Source organism: Oncorhynchus masou, chromosome 10, assembly GCF_036934945.1.
Source record: "Oncorhynchus masou masou isolate Uvic2021 chromosome 10, UVic_Omas_1.1, whole genome shotgun sequence".
Taxonomy (NCBI): Eukaryota; Metazoa; Chordata; class Actinopteri; order Salmoniformes; family Salmonidae; genus Oncorhynchus; species Oncorhynchus masou.
Genome location: NC_088221.1, coordinates 45,807,978 through 45,830,640, shown reverse-complemented (window position 1 = coordinate 45,830,640; position 22,663 = coordinate 45,807,978). Strand labels below are relative to the sequence as shown.

General features: G+C 43.3%; 1 protein-coding gene across 1 annotated transcript in view; it reads right to left on the bottom strand.

Annotated features, from left to right (window-relative positions):
• Positions 1-22,084, bottom strand: part of LOC135547679 (FERM, ARHGEF and pleckstrin domain-containing protein 1-like) — a 119,053-nt gene extending 96,969 nt beyond the window's left edge. Inside the window, 3 exon segments of the mRNA XM_064976890.1 lie at positions 14,439-14,500; positions 14,503-14,634; positions 21,883-22,084. Of these exon segments, the coding sequence (XP_064832962.1) occupies positions 14,439-14,500; positions 14,503-14,629 (189 nt within the window). The 5' untranslated portion in view covers positions 14,630-14,634; positions 21,883-22,084.
• Positions 22,085-22,663: the final 579 nt, after the last annotated feature.

The following is a 22,663-nucleotide window of genomic DNA, read 5'->3' as shown; positions in this document are numbered from 1 at the left end:
GCCATTAAATCTGGAGAGAAACATAATGGGGATGTATTCCAATCTGCTTCCTTATGCTTTAAGGCACTATAAATGTGCATACTGAGAATGTTGTGGTAATATTAGGTCAAACGTAAATATTACATTTTTACATCTTAAAATATTCTGAGGACCTCCAAGACAAGGTAAAATACATATTGCGTGAACATCAAGGAATATTATGTTCAACCTTAAACAAATATGCTATGAATGTAATGTAATGTAAATGAATGTCATGAAAACTGACTTATTTGGAAAATTGTGGAAATGTTCTGTGCAACCTATGTGAATATTACAAGAATATTCGTGCAACATCCCTGACAAATCCCATAACTTAAGTAAATGTTCTGGAAACCTTTAACACTAGAACCGCTGGGCCCCCGAGGGACCCCCCTTCAAGCTAATGAGCAGTCATTCTGACTGCAACATTCTAACAGTATAATTCATATATGCTATCGATAAACTATTCATTTGGATGTGTTCATGAAGCTGTTAGGTAAACATTTAGAATACAGTATTTTTTATTTTCAAATAACAAAATAGCAAAAATACAAAATACCATTAGTTTATCTTATTGTAAAAAAAACACACACACAATAAAACACAAATGCAAGTGTTCAATACATTTGATTTGTGGAGTGCCTTTGTTACAACAAATGAAACAGAAACCATGTGTTCGAACACGGCAACAAATTCTTCTCTTTCAAGAAATACCCCAACCACAGACGCATGGTCAGCAAAACACATGGCCAGCAAAACACATGGCCAGCAAAACGCATGGCCAGCAAAACGCATGGCCAGCAAAACGCATGGCCAGCAAAACGCATGGTCAGCAAAACGCATGGTCAGCAAAACACATGGCCAGCAAAACGCATGGCCAGCAAAACGCATGGCCAGCAAAACGCATGGCCAGCAAAACGCATGGCCAGCAAAACGCATGGTCAGCAAAACGCATGGCCAGCAAAACGCATGGCCAGCAAAACGCATGGCCAGCAAAACGCATGGCCAGCAAAACGCATGGTCAGCAAAACGCATGGTCAGCAAAACGCATGGTCAGCAAAACGCATGGTCAGCAAAACGCATGGCCAGCAAAACGCATGGCCAGCAAAACGCATGGTCAGCAAAACGCATGGTCAGCAAAACGCAGGGCCATCAAAACGCATGGCCAAATGATGAAAACAGTAGCCTAAACATCATTATAAGCGCAAAGTGTGCTTGAAATCGATATATGTTGATAGTGAAAATCAGTACGAAAGCAGTAATGGAAAGTATTCAGACACCTTCAACAACAACAAAAATATGTTACAGCCTTATTCTAAAATGGACTAAATAGTTGTTTCCCCTCATTAATCTACACAAAATACCACATAATGACAAAGCAAAAACAGGTTTAGATATTTTTGCAAGTTTACTAAAAACCAAAAACGTAAATATCACATTTTCACAAGTATTTAGACTCTTTACTTAGTACCTTCAAGCACCTTTGGCAGCAATTACAGACTCAAGTCTTCTTAGGTATGATGCTACAAGCTTGGCACACCTGTATTTGGGGAGTTTCTCCCATTCTTCTCTGCAAGCCCTGTCAGGTCGGATGGGGAGCGTCGCTGCACAGCTATTTTTAGGTCTCTCCAGAAATGTTCGATCAGGTTCAAGTCCGAGCTCTGGCTGAGCCACTCAAGGACATTCAGAGACTTGTCCCGATGCCACTACTGTGTTGTCTTGGCTGTGTGCTCGGGGTCGTTGTCCTGTTGGAAGGTGAACTTTCAGTCTGAGGTCCTGAGCACTCTGGAGTCGGTTTTCATCAAGGATCTCTCTGTACTTCGCATCGTTCATCTTTCACTCGATCCGGACTCATTTTCCAGTCTCTGCCACTGAAAAACATCTCCACAGCATGATGCTGCCACCACCATTCAGGCCAAAGAGTTCAATCCTTTCATCAGACCAGAGAGGAACTCTGGAGCTCAGTCTGTGTGACCATCGGGTTCTTGGTCACCTCCCTAACCAAGACCTTTCTCCCCCAATTGCTCAGTTTGACCGGGCAGCGGTGGTTCCAAACTTTTTCCATTCAAGAATGATGGAGTCCACTGTGTTCTTGGGGACCTTCAATGCTGCAGAAATGTTTTGGTACCATGGTAATTCATGAGCAGTCAAAATTACTGCTTTATTGGTTCTAGGGTTAAATAACTTAGACCAGGTGTTGTGTGAACATTCTTACAACATTATAGGAATGTCATGCGCAACCTAACTTAAACATTGTATGAATGTCATCACAACTGAGAATATTTGTGTTTTGGGAACTTATCTCTTGTAATGTACCCACATTGTTCCCACAACCTAATTAAATATTCTGGGAACCTTTAAAGAACTTAGTATGGCTGTTCTGCCAACATTCTTGCAAAGGAATGTTTTGTTCACTGTGAGAACAAATATTATCAGAATGTCAGCACATCTGGAAAGTTTTAGTGTTTTGGGAACCACGCTCGTCATAGCCCCACAATGTTCCTATAGCCTAAAGAAACCTTCTGGGAACATTTAAAGAACAGACTAAATGTGTTCTGGGAATGTTCTTGTGACCTGTAAACATTCTTGTGAGGTAAACATTTTTGTTGCACCCTAAAAAGAAACATTGTAAAATCATTGTAGAATCATCCACACAACTGGACAGTTCTTATGTTTTGGGAACACACACTACATGGCCAAAACGTATGTGGTCACCCCTTCAAATGAGTGGATTCGGCTATTTCAGCCACACCAGATGCTGACAGGTGTATAAAGTCGAGCACACAGCCAAGCAATCTCCATAGACAAACATTGGCAGTAGAATGACCTTACTGAAGAGCTCAGTGACTTTCAACGTGACACTATCATAGGTGCTGTGGAAACATTTAGGAGCAACAACGGCTCAGCTGCGAAGTGGTAGGCCACACAAGCTCACTGAACAGGACCGACAAGTGCTGAAACGTGTAGCATGTAAAAATCATCTGTTGGTTGCAACACTCACTACCGAGTTTCAAACTGCCTCTGGAAGCAACGTCAGCACAATAGCTGTTAGTCTGGAGCTTCATGAAATTGGTTTCCATGGCTGTGCAGCAGAACACAAGCCTAAGGTCACCGTGCACAATGCCAACCGTTGGCTGGAGTGGTGTAAAGCTCACCACCACGTGACTCTGGAGCAGTGGAAACACGTTCTCTGGAGTGATGAATCACGCTTCACCATCTGGCAGTCCGACAGACAAATCTGGGTTTGGCGGATGCCAGGAGAACGCTACCTGCCTCAATGCATAGTACCAACTGTAAAGTTTGGTGGAGGAGGAATAATAGTCTGGGGCTGTTTTTCATGGTTCAGGCCCCTTAGTTCCCGTGAAGGGAAATCTTAACATTACAGCTTAAAATGACATTCTAGTCGATTCTGTGCTTCCAACTTTGTGGCAACAGTTTGGGAAAGCCCTAAACAGAAATGGTTTGTCAAGATCGGTATGGAAGAACTTGACTGGCCTGCACAGAGCCCTGACCTCAACCCCATCGTACACCTTTGGGATGAACTGGAACGCCGACTGCGAGCCAGGCCCAACATCAGTGTCCGACCTCACTAATGCTCTTGTGGCTGAATGCAAGCAAGTCCCCACAGCAATGTGCCAGCATCTTGTGGAAAACCTTCCCAGAAGAGTGGAGGCTGTTATAGCAGCAAAGGGGGACCAAGTCCATATTAATGCCCATGAACTTTCAATGAGATGTTTCACTGCTGAAGCAAGCTCTCGTTCATTTGACAACAAGGCCTGCTAGAGCAGCTTAATGCACTAAGTGCTTTCCATTTCAATTAAGTATTGTGTGCAGCATGCAAAGAGTGAGCATGGTGGTGATTATTGGCCTTTTGGACCAGTTAGCCCAGTTATGGTTGGCCCTAGTCCTGTAAAATACAGGTCACTAGCATGTGGTGTAGCCTCCATAGCTTGGCCGTCAGTCTGCCCTTGATTCTCAATCTGCAAAAATATGGTGTGGGACTCTCTCTGAAAATGTATGTGAATGCCATGGATACTGAATTCATTAAATATAATTGGAAACTGAAGTGTTCTATTAAACATAGGCTGCCATCTACAGACTAATATTAGGAATGGAAGACTCCCATTTGGCTAAATAGGTCAGATATTTCTAGTAACAGACATGAGAACTGATGAAGAACAGATTTAGTCATTGTCAACACTTCAAAACATCAAATTATCCCCAAGGATCTCCTCTAACTGGTTATATCATTTGTATACATCTGATTTACACATCTCTGCTGATTATGAATGTTACAGGGAGCAAAAAGGGAAAATCAACTTCAGAGACTGCGTGGAAATAGTCAATACCACCGTGGTAGAGAGAGAGGTGAGAGAATAGAGTGGGCCTCCATTACACACACAGAAACATACATCACTGTGACTGAATGAGTTAACCTCTGACCTCCTTCGGGGGGGGGGGATCATAAACCAAGGACACAATCCCTACACTGACTGATGTTATACATTCACCCAAACATTGGTAGAGAAACACCATTATTACATTACTAGATTACCCTAAGCATTTCAGCCATTACTCCATCACTACTGTGGGAAGGAGGAGGGAAGTACGATGTTAGAGGATAATGATATTAATTGAGCTGAAACAAACACCTGGAGTCGTCTCTTCTTTCAAATTTTAAAACGTGTATTTTTCCATATATAGACACACCCTATGTGTTTAAATAAATGTAACTATATGTATGTAGGCTACTGAGCTTGTCTGATGTTTTAAGCACACTGTGATTAAGACACAAAAGACTCAAGAGGGAGCCAGAGATCAAGATGGCCTAACCAGAAGGAAGAAAACAAGTGTTTCTGACCCTCTTCCTTCTGCTGCTGCTGGCCTTCTCAGATTCTGCTGTTATGCTCCTAGTGTTGCTGGTAGGTGATAGGCTACACCAGGGGTCGGCAACCTTTTCCATTTGGAGTGCCAATTTATCTTACCATTTCTATCGATCTGCGTGCCAGTTATGATTTTCATGTGCATATTTTTGTTTCACTTGATTTATAATAACGTCTTCGTATCTCAAAATCATTATCCAGTGGTAAAATATCCAAAAGTTACTTATATTGCCATCTATGTAAAAATTGCCTACATATAATGCCAATAAATAAATACATTTCATCCTCCAGGTAGAAAAATCCTGATTAAAAATATCCTATAAATCACATTGGCTATGCATTGCCTGTCTGCAAAGACCTTGAAACATTGTATCAACTATTCATTTGGGTCTGGCCTGGCCTGAAGCTCACTCTAGCAAACTTGCAACATTATATAAAATATTTTAGGCCCTCAGAGGTTCCAGCGCAATTGAGCTCCGGACAGACATAGCTGAAGGCATTTCCACAAAGGATAAGCAGTAATCAGGTAGGCCTATTTTATGACTTTCTACCGAATCAGAGCATGACATGTTTTTCCCCTTTCATACCAAGTGGTTTTCAAAAGAGACCTGGAATTGTTTTTCAAATAGGCTACTTTGAGGAACTCTTGTCATTCTTAAATCGAAGTAAAAACAGATTTTGTTTACTTGCTGTTTGAAATAAATAAAACAATAATTTAAGACAATCAGAAAAACTATCAGATCCCCAAATGGGCACTTTTATAGGCCTTGCGCGCAGGCCAGGTAGCCAAGTCCTACTTCTATGCATAATCAGGCACGCGTCCTTACTCAAAATTGACAGGAGCGCTACAAACATGATTAGTTTCTTCCTAGGTTTTGGCCTTTCTAGGGAGTTTTTCCAAGCCACCATGCTTCTACACCTGCATTGCTTGCTGTTTGGGGTTTTGGGCTGGGTTTCTGTACAGCACTTTGAGATATCAGCTGATGTACGAAGGGCTATATAAATAAATTTGATTTGATTAGTCCACTGAGACAGGCCTCTACAATGGATTAGTCCACTGAGACAGGCCTCTACAATGGATTAGTCCACTGAGACAGGCCTCTATAATGGATTAGTCCACTGAGACAGGTCTCTATAATGGATTAGTCCGCTGAGACAGGCCTCTACAATGGATTAATGGATCCACAATGGATTAGTCCACTGAGACAGGCCTCTATAATGGATTAGTCCACTGAGACAGGCCTCTATAATGGATTAGTCCACTGAGACAGGCCTCCACAATGGATTAGTCCACTGAGACAGGCCTCCACAATGGATTAGTCCACTCAGACAGGCCTCCACAATGGATTAGTCCACTGAGATAGGCGTGAATCAGACGTGTCACATGTGCCATAAAAAATAAAGAAATATATAGGGTAGAGTGGACCTCCATTACACACACACCTGCAAGCTGACTTCGGTTGTCAGTTGGACGGTGTTTCCTCTGACACATTGGTGCGGCTGGCTTCTGGGTTAAGCGAGCAGTGTGTGAAGAAGCAGCGCGGCTTGGCAGGTCATGTTTCGAGGACGCAAGACTCTTAACCTTCGCCTGTCCCGAGTCCGTTTGGGAGTTGCAGCGATGAGACAAGATCGTAACTACCAATTGGATATCATGAAATTGTGGAGAAAAAGGGGGCCCCAAAAATAAAAGAAGCTAAAGCTAGGATTGTGTGGCTGTTCACAGGGTTAGTGACAAGTCTCTTCCCCTTCACTGTGATTAGTGGTACGTTCATGAAACAACATGCTGCTGATGTATAATGCGTTATGGCTGCTGCTGTACTAACATCCACAAAATGTGCACTTAGTGTGATCTTGTTGTCTTGAGAGCCGGTTAAGTCTAGCCTTGTCTGAATGAGACCGAGGTGGGCCGCTGACAAACTGTATGGCCGGTTAAGTCTAGCCTTGTCTGAATGAGACCGAGGTGGGCCGCTGACAAACTGTATGGCCGGTTAAGTCTAGCCTTGTCTGAATGAGACCGAGGTGGGCCGCTGACAAACTGTATGGCCCAATTCTTTACTAAACGGCAAAAGTACAAATATGGCTTTGTTATTTCATTATTTTGCTTTTTGGCTCAATAACATGCTGGTACACAGAACCAGAACAGCGTGACTAATGGATTGAGTATCAGTCTAAAAGGAGAACACAGTCATTTTCCATGTTAAGACAGAAAGGGTAGGGCACTGACACAGAGATTTGGGTACACACACGCACAAACACGCACACACATCAATATGTACAAGCACAGATAGAGAGACAGATAGAAAGGGAGAGTGAGTGAGGGAGAGTGGGGAGGGACAGATGTAGAGAGAGAAGAGAAAACCATATGGAACATTCCACATTAACTGCCAGCAATACTTGTTTTCTCCAGTAACATCCCAGTAAGGTTTTGGTGTCTGGGGTTAAAAGAGCTTGACTATTTCTCTGATCCTGAAAAAATGAGAAATGGTGCTCTCTCTGTCTGTCACTCCCTTCAATCGCCATTCACATCCCCCAACTACATGTACCCCAACATACATCACAGCCAACTACATGTACCCCAACACACATCACAGCCAACTACATGCACCCCAACACACATCACAGCCAACTACATGCACCCCAACACACATCACAGCCAACTACATGCGCCCCAACACACATCACAGCCAACTACATGCACCCCAACACACATCACAGCCAACTACATGCACCCCAACACACATCACAGCCAACTACATGCGCCCCAACACACATCACAGCCAACAAGACAACCACTTCTACTCCTACAGATTCAACGTCATCAAAAAAACATCAGAATTAAAAAAAAATGTTTTTATTTTTTATTTGGCAAGTCTAATGAAGTTACAGATATGACCACTTGGCTCATCCAGTGGTGATTTTAGCATGTAAATCTTGGTGGGGCAAACTGCATGCCAGCAAAGCCACTACAAAACACTACACAATACATTAATTGCACTACAAAGGTGACAAACAGTGCTGACAAACTGTTAGGGCCTACATAAAGCTGTCCCAACAGTTTCAAGTTTCTTCAAGTGCAGTCGCAAAACCCACCAAGCGCTATGATCAAACTGGCTCTCATGAGGACCGCCACAGGAAAGGAAGACGCAGAGATACCTCTGCTGCAGAGGACAAGTTCATTAGAGTTACCAGCCTCAGAAATTGCAGACCAAATAAATTCTTCGCAGAGTTCAAGTAAAAGACATATCTCAACATCAACTATTCAGAGGAGACTGCATGAATAAGGTCTTCATGGTCGAATTGCTGCAAAGAAACCACTACTAAAGGACACCAATAAGAAGAAAAAAGACTTGCTTGAGCCTAGAAACACGAGCAATGGACATTAGACTGGTGGAAATCTGTCCTTTGGTCAGATGATTCCAAATTTGAGATTTTTGGTTCCAACAGCCGTGTCTTTGTGAGACGCAGAGTAGGTGAACGGATGATCTCAGCATTTGTGGTTCCCACCGTGAAGAATGGAGGAGGAGGTGTGATGGTGCTTTGCTGGTGACACTGTCTGTGATTGATTTAGAATTCAAGACACACTTAACCAGCATTTCTACCACAGCATTCTGCAACAATATGCTATCTCATCTGGTTTGAGACTATCATTTGTTTTTTCAACAGGACAATGACCCAACACACCTCCAGGCTGTGTAAGGGCTATTTGACCAAGAAGGAGAGTGATAGAGTGCTGCATCAGATGACATGGCCTCCGCAATCACCCAACCTCAACCCAAATTAGATGGTTTGGGATGAGTTGGATCGCAGAGTGACGGAAAAGCAGCCAACAAGTGCTCAAGATATGTGGGCACTCCTTCAAGACTGTTGGAAAAGCATTCCAGGTGAAGCTGGTTGAGAGAATACCAAGAGTGTGCAAATCTGTAGTAAAGTCAAAGGGTGGCTACTTTGAAGAATTTAAAATATATTTTGATTTCTTTATCACTTTTTTGGTTAATACATGATTCCATATGTGTTATTTCACCGTGTTGATGTCTTCACTATTATTCTACAATGTAGAAAATAGTCAAAAATAAAGAAACCCTTGAATGAGTAGGTGTGTCCAAACTTGACTGGTACTGTATAATTTATCTTCATATGACAAGGATTGAAAAGGATTTGCCAGTAGATTGCAGACTTTATGCATGTAGATAACTGCTTGTCTAGCTTGCTAGCTAAGATATTAAAAGTATGATGTTGACATGATCAGTCCAATCAAAGCTAAGTTAGATAAAAAGTGAATTGATATAATTTAATCTGTCACCAATGACCTTGAGCCTTCTTGGATGGGCACTTCAAATGTCAGTCTATGGCAGCACCCAAAGGGGCTAGATTTTGTGGTGACGTAGTGTCCCCATGAGTGACAGAACACTGAGCGAATCACGGCGCAACTAGAGAACATTACCAACCCCCTTTCCGCTGGCTGCCCCATCACCAAAGAAAGCACTGAGCTAGGCTGAAACACCTGCATTTTGGTGCTGCCTTACTTCAAGAAAGCAAAATATAGACCATGGTTGTATGCGGCTTTATTAAATCAATAAAACCTTTTTTTTTTTTTTACATTGTTCGCAAACTGGTATGCGACACCTATTAAAAATAACATGTAAAACAGAAGAATCCCCCCCCTTTTTTAAGCTAAACAGTTGGGGCTCAAAACAGGTAGCCTCTGGACTCATCTAATTACAGACATTGTAACGCCCAACGCAGGAGGTGAGAAGCAGGTACAGGGAGTGAACCATTTAATATAGACGGACACGCAACGGAACAGGGACAGCATCTGGACATAAACACGACACGACAAACAATACTACTACAGGGAACGACACAGACAACAGACACATCACACAGTGTCCAGGTGAGTCCACTGAGCGCAGCTACGCTTAATGATGGTAACAGGTGCGTATGATGATGGATAGCCTGGCGCCCTCGAGCGCCAGGGAGTAGGAGCGGGAGCAGGCGTGACAGACATGAACACATGGCTCATCTAATGTTTACTTCATATACAGTATTTAGAAAGCATAGGCTTCCAAGCAATGGAAATCGCCACAACCTTCCTTGTGTCACTGAGCTCTGGACTGCTCTGCTCTGTGTTGGTGCACACTGCAGGCCTTCGTAAAGTCAGAAAAGAGTGTTCATCAAGGTGTGAAGAATCAGCCACAAGGGATGACAGTTTAGTTCCAAGTCAGAGGGAGCAGTGAGTAGGCCACAGCAAGTTATGTAACCCACAGCGATGCCCCTTTTGTTTCCCTACAATACTATACCTGGTCTGATGGGCTGGAAGATTATACCAGAAAAACAGGAAGTTAATACCAGAGGAACAGGAAGGTTATACCAGAGGAACAGGCCATTCATACCAGAGGAACAGGAACCATTTAAAGAGGACCGGTTAGGTTTTTACAAGCAGAGCAGTGCAATAGAAAACATTTCATTCACTAGGAATGTAAATCCTACCACAGACTCATCTTCCACTGGCTGAACTCGATGCTCCTGTAATGAAACCCCCAATAATTAGAATCTAATTGTCTTGGAAGGGTAGTCTGAAAACAACCCTCCTGACATTGGGCCAGTGGGACTAATATCCTAAACTTCTTGAGCTGCTCCAAAGCAGCCTGTCTCACTGAGATCACGTTCCTTTATTATTTAAATGTATAACTGCCCTAACTTTGCTGGACCGCAGGAAGAGCAGCTGCTGCCTTGGCAAATACCTGCAGTGATCAAATCCATCACCATCACTGCTGCTGAAGGAGAGGACTCCGGGGAGTTATTGATGCAATTAAAGGCGTCATGCTGCTGAGCTTCAGGAGTCGTTGTCACAGCAACTGTTACCAGGACATCCAGCACGACCACACTGAAGTAGTAGAGAGACACTGACTGGCCAGTCTTGATCAACACAATGCTATTTGAGACAAGGACACTCAATGTGGCTGGGGAGGGAGTGATTCTAGACTTCATGCTTCTCACTGCTGCTTCACTCACTGCAGGCTGCAGGATGTGTACCTCACAAAGAGATGCCATTATCACTCAGACAGCATTCAGGGTTCAGCACTTGATTCCACGAAGAAGGCGGATAGGGTCTTTAGTCTTATTAGCATGGAGTATGGAGGTATACAGAACTGTATTTTGTAAAGTTATCTCCACAGCTCCCCCCCCATTTTGTTTACTCTAAAGGATTACTTAGGTCACTGTCTTTTTCAGCAAAATATGCACCAGACCCCAAGGCAAAGTCTATTCCAGTATCACGAGTTACAATAAGTACAATCAGACCTTTCTCCCTCCAGTGCTGAGGCAATTGAAAATATTGAATCTGTGTTCAATTGAGCGTTGATAACAGCTTGATGTGCAGTATGTTCTCCTCTGTTCATATCAGCGTTAGCTACATCCTTCAGCAGTCATAACACCCAGATGTTCATATCAGTGTTAGCTAGCTCCTTCAGCAGTCATGACACCCAGCTGTTCATATCAGTGTTAGCTAGCTCCTTCAGCAGTCATGACACCCAGCTGTTCATATCAGTGTTAGCTAGCTCCTTCAGCAGTCATGACACCCAGCTGTTCATATCAGTGTTGGCTATCTCCTTCAGCAGTCATGACACCCAGCTGTTCATATCAGTGTTAGCTAGCTCCTTCAGCAGTCATGACACCCAGCTGTTCATATCAGTGTTAGCTATCTCCTTCAGCAGTCATGACACCCAGCTGTTCATATCAGTGTTAGCTAGCTCCTTCAGCAGTCATGACACCCAGCTGTTCATATCAGTGTTAGCTAGCTCCTTCAGCAGTCATGGCACCCAGCTGTTCATATCAGTGTTAGCTAGCTCCTTCAGCAGTCATGACACTCAGCTGTTCATATCAGTGTTAGCTAGCTCCTTCAGCAGTCATGACACCCAGCTGTTCATATCAGTGTTAGCTAGCTCCTTCAGCAGGCATGACACCCAGCTGTTCATATCAGTGTTAGCTAGCTCCTTCAGCAGTCATGACACCCAGCTGTTCATATCAGTGTTAGCTAGCTCCTTCAGCAGTCATAACGCCCAGATGTTCATATCAGTGTTAGCTACATCCCTCAGCAGTCATGACACCCAGCTGTTCATATCAGTGTTAGCTAGCTCCTTCAGCAGTCATGACACCCAGCTGTTCATATCAGTGTTAGCTAGCTCCTTCAGCAGTCATAACACCCAGCTGTTCATATCAGTGTTAGCTAGCTCCTTCAGCAGTCATGACACCCAGCTGTTCATATCAGTGTTAGCTAGCTCCTTCAGCAGTCATGACACCCAGCTGTTCATATCAGTGTTAGCTAGCTCCTTCAGCAGTCATAACACCCAGCTGTTCATATCAGTGTTAGCTAGCTCCTTCAGCAGTCATGACACCCAGCAAGGACTCCCCATCACTACAGCTCAGTTAACCCACCATGGTACTGTTGTGTTTACGGGGCACTACCCCATAGTGGTTAAGGGTAAATGCATGTGAATAGTATCTAAATAAAGACTCCTTTGTAGAAATAAGTCACACAGAGCAAAATGTTTTACCCTTACAGTGTAGCATAATCAGCATGCCTACCACCCTTCCATTTTTAATTAGCACGTTTTAGCCTCCGATGGAGAAACACGTCATCTCTCTCTCCTTCTCTTTAATTAACCTGAGTCTAGGTGGCAGTTGGCGAAATTCACATATTGAGACATTCAGAGAGAGAACTTCCTGATGAGCTTCATGCATAAACAACAGCATGACCTAAAGCTCTTGGTTAAGAGCTGGAAAGAAGTAATATACCATAGTTATAGAGTCTCTCAAAACAGAGAGAATAAAATTACTCAGCCTACCCAAAGGACACTGAATTTTGCTGACAGGCAATGTTTGACTTTAAATTACGATGGTAATTCGAGCCTAGTTTACTGATGAAATCTCTATGTGAGATCTCTTGGAGAGTTCTTTTCAAATATACACTAGTAGAACATAGGCGAGTACTGCACACACTGCTAAACCCGCTCCCTGAAGGGCCCGATCATCAGGGCCAATACAGGAAACCTCGCAGCATGCTGTGAGAACAACACTTTACACAGCAGATGGGAAACATGACAATATTTCTCAGCAGCTAGGGTCAAACATACTGACCACACTGTCAGTCACAGGGCTCTATTTCAAGTATCTCTACTACGAAGCTCTATTCATACCCATTGAATGAGTCCTCTGTGTGCTATTTCTCTCCATCATCACATCTTCTTCCCTCTCTTCCTTATCCCGTTCTCCCATCTCGCTCCCAGCAGGAAGCACTGTGGTCAGAAGATATTGCTAGTTGGACTATTCTCAGGAAAATAACCTAGTCTTGATCAAATCTCCACCCTGTTCAAGGGCTATATCAGGGTCTTAGAATATACCTTAGTGTAATACCACAATGTGACAGGAACTCTGGGAGAAAACACGGTACAGAACAAGCAATCAATGTTTGTCAATTTCAACAGGAAATATCGTGATTTACTACATGTCTGATGGATAAAGCTCAAGGTCTTAAATTAGCATTCATATTTCAAAAAGCATCCATTACCTTTCTTTAATATATCTTCTAACCATATTGTCATCTTCAGAACATCAGTCAGTCATTATCAAGCAGATCAGATTTCACATGAAAGGCAGCAATCTCAAAGCAAGAGTAGGCCTATTCTGAGATTTAGTGTTGTGCTAAACTATTGCACTGCAAAGAAAGGTAATCTCAAGCAGCTCTAATCTCAGAGAGAATCTTTAATAAGCACAGAGGTAAATAGCCTGGTAATGAAAAGTAACATTTATCATGGCAGATCTCTGGCCATTCAAAGACATCACAAACGGTCCCCTTTCCACAACCATACTGTATACCCAAGACAGACCAGTTGGTCTCATAACACACCATTAAATATGATGAAAGATCATTTATTTACCAATGAAAACTAGGCCTGATGTACTAATGGGTATCTGAATGAACCAAACCTCTCCTCCCGATCCATATACCCACCTGGGTAGTAGTTTAAGTTGCTCTCCCATCTGTCTAGTGAGGTTGTGAACAAGAAACACAGAACTAGTCACCAATTTGTAAGTCGCTCTGGATAAGAGCGTCTGCTAAATGACTTAAATGTAAATGTAGTTCAGGACCCTTATGCACCACACCAACAGCTAAAGTCAGAGATGTTGACAATGAATGTTAGAACCCAGACATTTTCCAGCACTGACATTTTCCAGCATAGTCTAGGCTCATTCATGCATACAGAACCTTGACGGTTTATACAGTTACCATGCCAACCTGTAGCCCTTTAACAACAGACTGCTGTGAGGGGGTAAAACTTATCGCCTGCTTTAATGGCAAAGTTATAAAAAGACAACAAAAGGATGATACCGTTTGAAGGCATACTTAGATATAACATTTTGTTATGCTTAATTCTCTCACTCGACTTGACACACAAAACAAAAATAGAATGGAAAGTAGTTATACCTTGAACACATTGCACTATAAGCAAATCAGACAGACAGCCAACCAGAACTCACTGAGATGTCAAAGACCTCCTCTGTGTCGTCCAACATGCGGACCTTGATGGTGACATGGCGTCCGGGGGCATGGTGGGCGGCCTGTGGCCAGGGTCCAGGGTGCTGATACCCCGAGTCTCCTGGGCTTCGAGACGCTGGGCTGCTGATGCTCTGGGCTTGGGCTCCACCATGGTGCTCTGTCCTGCTACCATCCAGCCTGCAGGGGAGTCAGAAGTACCATCACACACACACATTCATGTAACAAAATAGGTTCCATCCTTGTCTCTCACTAGGCTCGATCCTGTACACACGTATACACAAACACCTTGCAAGCCTACAATGCAGTTCAGATCATGTCTGTTGATTGTTAAATCTATTCATCGTTCAACTTGAGCATTAGGGAGTGGGACCCCTGTCCTATCCTGGAGAAAACAGAGGGTAGTATTACCAGTGTTGGAAAAAGTAGTGAAAAGTCATACTTGAGTAAAAGTAAAGATACCTTAATAGAAAATAGGAGAGTGTTTACATTGTTAGACTAGCAATGTAATCTAAGCTAATGGGTGATAATTGTATATTTTGGCAGAAGCAATTAGCTCTGTCTCTCTGCAAATGATTTGCTTGATTTCATAGTGCAATGGAATAACAAAGGGAAAGGGGATACCTAGTCAGTTGTACAACTGAATGAATTCCAAAAATATACGTTTTCTGCACCGAAATATGTTTTCTGAATTAATTCTGAATGAATTCAACCAAAATATGTTTCCTGCACCAAAATATGTTTTCTGTATTAATTCAACCGAAATATGTTTTCTGAATTAATTCTGAATGATATCATCCTAACCAACCTGCCCTCCAAATACACCTCTGCTGTCTTCAAACAGAATCTCAGCGATCACTGCCTCATTGCCTGCATCCGTAATGGGTCTGCGGTCAAAGGACCACCCCTCAGCGCTGTCAAACGCTCCCGAAAACACTTCAGCGAGCAGGCCTTTCTAATCGACCTGGCCCGGGTATCCTGGAAGGATATTGACCTCATTCCGACACTAGAGGATGCCTGGTTATTCTTTAAAAGTGCTTTCCTCACAGTCTTAAATAAGCATGCACCGTTCAAAAAATGTTGAACCAGGAACAGATATAGCCCTTGACCAGCACAAAAACATCCTGTGGCATACTGCACTAGCATTGAATAGCCCCCGCGATATGCAATTTTTCAGGGAAGTTAGGAACCAATACACACAGGCAGTTAGGAAAGCAAAGGCTAGCTTTTTCAAACAGAAATTTGCATGCTGTGGCACAAACTCCAAAAAGTTCTAGGACACTGTAAAGTCCATGGAGAATAAGAGCACCTCTTCCCATCTGCCCACTGCACTGAGGCTAGGAAACACTGTCACCACCGATAAATCCATGATAATTGAGAATTTCAATAAGCATTTTTCTACGGCTGGCCATGCTTTCCACCTGGCAACCCCTACCCATGTCAACAGCCCTGCACCCTCCACAGAAACTTTCCCAAGCCTCCCCCATTTCTCTTTCACCCAAATCCAGCTTGCTGATGTTCTGAAAGAGCTGCAAAATCTGGACCACTACAAATCAGCCGGGCTAGACAATCTGGACCCTCTCTTTCTAAAATGATCCGTTGAAATTGTTGCAACCCCTATTACTAGCCTGTTCAACCTCTTGTTCGTCTCGTCTGAGATCCCCAAAGATTGGAAAGCTGCCGCAGTCATCCCCCTCTTCAAAGGGGGAGACACTCTAGACCCAAACTGCTACAGACCTATCTCTATCCTACCCTGCCTTTCTAAGGTCTTAGAAAGCCAAGTTAACAAACAGATCACCGACCATTTCAAATCGCACCCTACCTTCTCCGCTATGCAATCTGGTTTCAGAGCTGGTCATTGTTGCACCTCAGCCATGATCAAGGTACTAAACGATATCATAACAGCCATCGATAAGAGACAATACTGTGCAGCCGTATTCATCGACCTGGCCAAGGCTTTCGACTCTGTCAATCACCACATTCTTATCGGTAGACTCAACAGCCTTGGTTTCTCAAATGATTGCCTGGTTCACCAACTACTTCTCAGACAGAGTTCAGTGTGTCAAATCAGTGGGCCTGTTGTCCGGACCTCTGGCAGTCTATGGGGGTGCAACAGGGTTCAATTCTCGGGCCTACTCTTTTCTCAGTATACATCAATGATGTAGCTGTTGCTGCAGGTGATTCTTTGGTCCACCTCTATGCAGATGACACCATTTTGTATACCTCTGGCCCTTCTTTGGACACTGTGTTAACTAACCTTCAGACGGGCTTCAATGCCATACAACTCTCATTCCGTGGACTCCAACTGCTCTTAAATGCAAGCAAAACGAAATACATGCTCTTCAACCGATCGCTGCCAACACCTGCCCGCCCGTCCAGCATCACTACTCTGGACGGTTCTGACTTAGAATATGTGGACAACTACAAATACCTAGGTGTCTGATTAGACGGTTAACTCTCCTTCCAGACTCACATTAAGCATCTCCAATCCAAAATTAAATCTAGAATTGGCTTCCTATTTCACAACAAAGCATCCTTCACTCATGCTGCCAAACATACCCTTGTAAAAGTGACCATCCTACCAATCTGCGATGTCATTTACAAAATAGCCTCCAGCAATCTACTCAGCAAATTGGATGCAGTCTATCACAATGCCATTTGTTTTGTCACCAAAGGCCCATATACTACCCACCACTGTGACCTGTATGCTCTCGTTGGCTGGCCCTCGCTTCATATTCGTTGCCAAACCCACTGGCTCCAGGTTATCTACAAGTCTCTGCTAGGTATAGCCCCGCCTTACATCAGCTCACTGGTCACCATAGCAGCACCCACCCGTAGTACGTGCTCCAGGAGGTATATCTCACTGGTCACCCCCAAAGCCAATTCCTCATTTGGCCGCCTTTCCTTCCAGTTCTCTGCTGCCAATGACTGGAACGAACTGAAAAAAATCACTGAAGCTGGAGACTCATATCTCCCTCCCAAACTTTAAGCACCAGCTGTACTGCACCTGTAGATAGCCCATCTGCAATTTGCCCACTTAGCTACCTCATCCCCATACTGTTATTTATTTTGCCCCTTTGCAAAGGAAGTGGAAATTAAGCCTGTCAGACTGGAATGTGTGATAAACAGAGAATGAAGCAGGACCTCTAGGTGTGAATTGTCCTGCTTTGGCTGCCTCAACCCAAAATGCTCCTGCAACTGGTCAACAACTGGTCAACATTCCACCACCTGGAGCTTGTCATTCATTGACTAGCTCCACACAGTCCAGATGGTATGTCCTTATTAGCAGCTGGGTGTCTGTGAACCACACAGCCCAGATGGTATGTACTTATTAGCAGCTGGATGTCTGTGAACCACACAGCCCAGATGGTATGTCCTTATTAGGGACATTCTCTCTCTCTCTCGCTCAGTTGCTTCCAACTACCTTCTCTACTGTTTTGTAGTTCACTCACTCTTTGTGCTAGTATTCCAACGCTAATTTGGGAATTTGTACAAACAAGTCCCTTCTCTTGCTGATATTGTTTCATCATACATTGATGGGCTTGCCTTTTGAAAGTTCTTATGAAGAGTCAGTTATGTCACATCAAAAATATATGGAATTATCCTTTGAAGCATCTGGGCTGTGTGGTTCTCAGACATCCAGCTGCTAAAAAGGACATACCATCTGGGCTGTGTGGTTCACAGACATCCAGCTGCTAATAAGGACATACCATCTGGGCTGGGTGGTTCACAGACATCCAGCTGCTAATAAGGACATACCATCTGGGCTGTGTGGAGCTAGTCAATGAATGACAAGCTCCAGGTGGTGGAATGTTGACCAGTTGCAGGAGCATTTTGGGTTGAGTCAGCCGAAGCAGGACAATCCACACCTCGAGGTCCTGCTTCATTCTCTGTTTATCACACATTCCAGTCTGCTGTTGTCATCTGTAGACCTCACCAACTGGGGCATTGCAGCGTGATGAAGGTGGAGAGAAACCTGGGGAAACCCAGGGACACCCAGGGCTATGAGAATAGAGAGACCCGGGGCTATGAGAATAGAGAGACCCAGGACTATGAGAATAGAGAGACCCTGGGCTATGAGAATAGAGAGACCCTGGGCTATGAGAATAGAGAGACCCTGGGCTATGAGAATAGAGAGACCCAGGGCTATGAGAATAGAGAGACCCAGGGCTATGAGAATAGAGAGACCCAGGGCTATGAGAATAGAGAGACCCAGGGCTATGAGAATAGAGAGACCCAGGGCTATGAGAATAGAGAGACCCAGGGCAATGAGAATAGAGAGACCCAGGGCAATGAGAATAGAGAGACCCAGAGCTATGAGAATAGAGAGACCCAGGGCTATGAGAAGAGAGAGACCCGGGGCTATGAGAATAGAGAGACCCAGGGCTACATATGTAGGATCTTAAGGGCTATGAGAGAGCAGACAATAATAATCTCAACTGACACTTCACCTTCCCTGCACCCAAGCTCGACAGCCAATCTACCATGTGTTGCCTTATAGTATGTGGCCCTCTGAATAAGAAGGCAGTATTCGGCTAGTGCAACTCACAGTCACAGCTCTGTTACTACTATGTTGTTACTGTTGTCGTGTCTTTGGCTATGCCTGAGTAAGTGATATGACATGCTATTCTATAAAATCCTTACTCTGTAATTAATATTAACTGATTGAGCTAATCATGTAAATGTAATTAACTAGAAAGTCGGGTCACCACAAAATAATATTTATAGAGCAGTTATCTTTCAAATATACTCTTAAAGACCTAGTAATATTTTACATCAATAGCAATCAATATCAATCGTCACCATATTTCAGTCTCATCTGAAAGTTGTAAATTCTTGGTTCTTCACAAACCTTGGCTAACAAGTTGATTCAGCAATACAAAATTATTTATTTAATAAATAAACTAACTAATCACATAGAATTACATATACACCGAATGAATCATACCTTGATTACAAATTACGTCATAAAGGAAAACGTCTCTAGCGGGCGGAACAGATATGACAGCTGGTTACCCAAAGAAAAGGGGGCTGGGTTTGAGTGAAAGAGCGGGAAGACTGGGGAACAAAGGGAGAAGCGATGTCTCTATCGGGCCGTAGGCAGATACTCTATCGTAAATACAGAATCTTATGCATTCTAAATTACCATCCACCTGGAAAAGGAAAATGCAATAAATATTTACTCTGAGCTGTTGGTCGTAGATGCTGATCGTGTTGGCCAACAGAGATCTTCCTGTCCTCGGAAGAATGTCTCTGGTGGTAAATTGTATACATTGTAGTAACATCATTGTGTGGTAGACGGGATACTCTGTCCTAACCCATGTTTACAGCGGCCTCTGCAAACTCAACGGCTAGGAGGTATCACTTCTGTAGCGAATAAGAGTTCAAAGTTCATACCATTCGCAACCAAAGCTCATGCAGAGGTTGGCTTCGTTCAGTAGTTATTATCGGAACCCTTCTGACATCGGATCGTCATCCTAATGTACCCGGAACAGGAGGTTACATTTTCGTCAAGGGCTTTTAGTGGAGGGAGAGGGGTGTGTTTCATAGTTTATAACCCATGTCTCTTCACAGGGGTGGGCCACTGATTGAGCAGAGCCCTAACCTTATGAAAACCCAAATCTCTAATTTGGAAGCTAAAATTACATTTAATCTTTTCACCAATAATTTTATATTTAAACATTTGAATTGCACAACAATTCCATGTGAATCTGATAACTATAATGTGTAGACTTTCCCAGATACAGTTTAGGTTGTCCTGTCATCAGTCATAATGTCTCAGATGACAAACGGACTCACATCATTAAGTACCAACGCATATTTTCAACCGGTTCTATTACCCAAAATATGGTTCCTTTCCCTCCACTTGTTTGATGTTCCCAGACTCTCTGTTTAACAAAGGCTATTCAAGAGTCCCTCTGTAGAGTCAAGAGAGAGGGAAGGGAGAAAGTTATTTAGGGGGGGGGGTCATAAACCTTACCCACAGGCCAAGTCATGACACTGTGGAAGACAGCCGGGCTGTGACATACGAATGGTATGCTAGCTCAAGAATGGACACTATATTCCCCTCAGCTGCGTAAAATAGTGCTGTGGTGGCTGGCTCTGGCAGGCCGTTTGGGCTGTAACAGAGGCTCCTCTGTCTGTATGCAGCAGGCATCAGGAGCACACAGAGCCCTTCAGAGCAGTTCAATGCACGCAGGCAACATTTCTGCAACTGCACAGCTGGATTTGATTACAGCCAGCTGAATGGCTTGAGGATGGTGTAGTTCAGCCAACGGTCTGCCTGAGACATGCTGAAAATCCACTCCCATTTCCACTGGATTGAGCAACATGCTTCAGCTCTGCAGACATTAATACCTGGGTGTGGCTCTCATATTGGAGCCTAGGCATTCAACTGAATTCCGAATTTCAATTTCTAATTTTAATACCATCATGCCATTGTAAATTATGTGTTAAAGGGGGTTTGTATGATTGAACATGATTTCAAGAAATATACCCAGAAACCTGAAATGATGCAAGACCCCCACACCAGGGAAAACAAACGAAACCCCTCTATGATTGAGGTTCCTATGAGATCTATCAAATTACATAACATTAGTATGCCTTCTCCACAATACAAGATTGTTAATGAGTGTATCTTTGGCGGAGGGGCGACCGTTTGACAGTTTGGTGAGCAATTTACGCACACCATATCAAATAAATATAAACTGACCAACAGCCTTTAGGCTATTTAGCTTTCATGTCTTTTGAGAAAACAAGAAAGTTACTGGATTATTGGGGAAATTGTTATTGATCGAAGTCTTCATCACATTTTACGCACATACCGGCCTGTAGGTTAGAGGAGTACAGTAGCCTAATCGTTGGATATTTTTGTTAGGCTAACACGCGTACTGTGACACAAATACACAGCCTGCACTCAATTGACCAGCTACTAACAACCCTCAATGGTAACAAAGTAACAATGGACTCTCACTGATTACATGTGTTTTTCATTTAAATTGCAAACGTTACTGAGGGATGTCTAAGTAAATGCCGCATATTCAACACCCATTGTTCATGCCAAAAATATTGTATGAAGGCTATGGTCTATGGTCATGAGATGTTCTCCCATTCAGTTTCGGTCTTGTACATCAGATGTAGTGTAGTGCATGACTATTGCTTTATATCACCACTCTCAGTCGCAAGATAGTCTACCTATCAAGAACGATAGGGCAAAAACACAGTTAAATCTTCCATTCATTGACTACTTGATTGTAATAACGATGTATAACTATCTGCGACAATTATAGGGTGATCATGATAAAATTCGTTATGCTTCAAAATCCAAGTCAATTGGGGATAGTTCTACGATGCATCTATAATCTTCTCTTCTGAAACAAGTTGCACGACTGCCGTTTTGCACATAGGGAAACGAACGGTAAATCTTACCCCGTCTTAAAACTGTGGACAATTCCCGTGTATATTTCCCAATTGACTAAATATTTTATATCCACTTCCAGACGCAGTTCAAGCTGCTTCTTGTGGAACCAAATTGAGTTCAGATGCTGGTTTCTACAGCGAGAAGCTTCTTCATGGTCGCCATGTCGGCCGACTGTGCGATAGACAGGATTACATTGAAATTAGTGGCAGATCCTCTCTTGTCTTGTTACTCCAACTATCAAGGAGGCGCAGTGCCTCCAGCTATTGTGCAAGGCACTGCACCTACTTGCAGCCCATTCCTTGCCAAATACATGTTTTTATAGCCACATAGCTCCATCTAGCTGTAGAATATGGGGCATAGGCTAAATTAGGCCTAGGCCAACAAAGCCCAGCAAAGAAATGATTCCGAGTCTGTACTGGGAGGCCTACTTGATATTCAAGTTACTATTCACTCATTTATGAAGTTCAGTACATTTCAACATTGAGTAGAATACAGAAGTGTTTCCTGGCAAAGGGTACCGTGTCTCACGGCCAAGAGAAGTGTAAGGTAGTCACAGGCTGGATGATTTCCTAAATAATTACAGGATTTATTGAATATAACTGGCGAGAGGCTGAATCATTGAGGACTGCATTTGTGGGCTTAAGACCAATTTTTTTATTACATTTTTTTTAAAGGAAAATACACTTTAGCTTAGTCACTTTGCACTTAACATGTCACAAACATATGTTGTTTTAAGCACTTGTTGGCTGCTTTTCCTTCACTCTGTGGTCCAACTCATCCCAAACCATC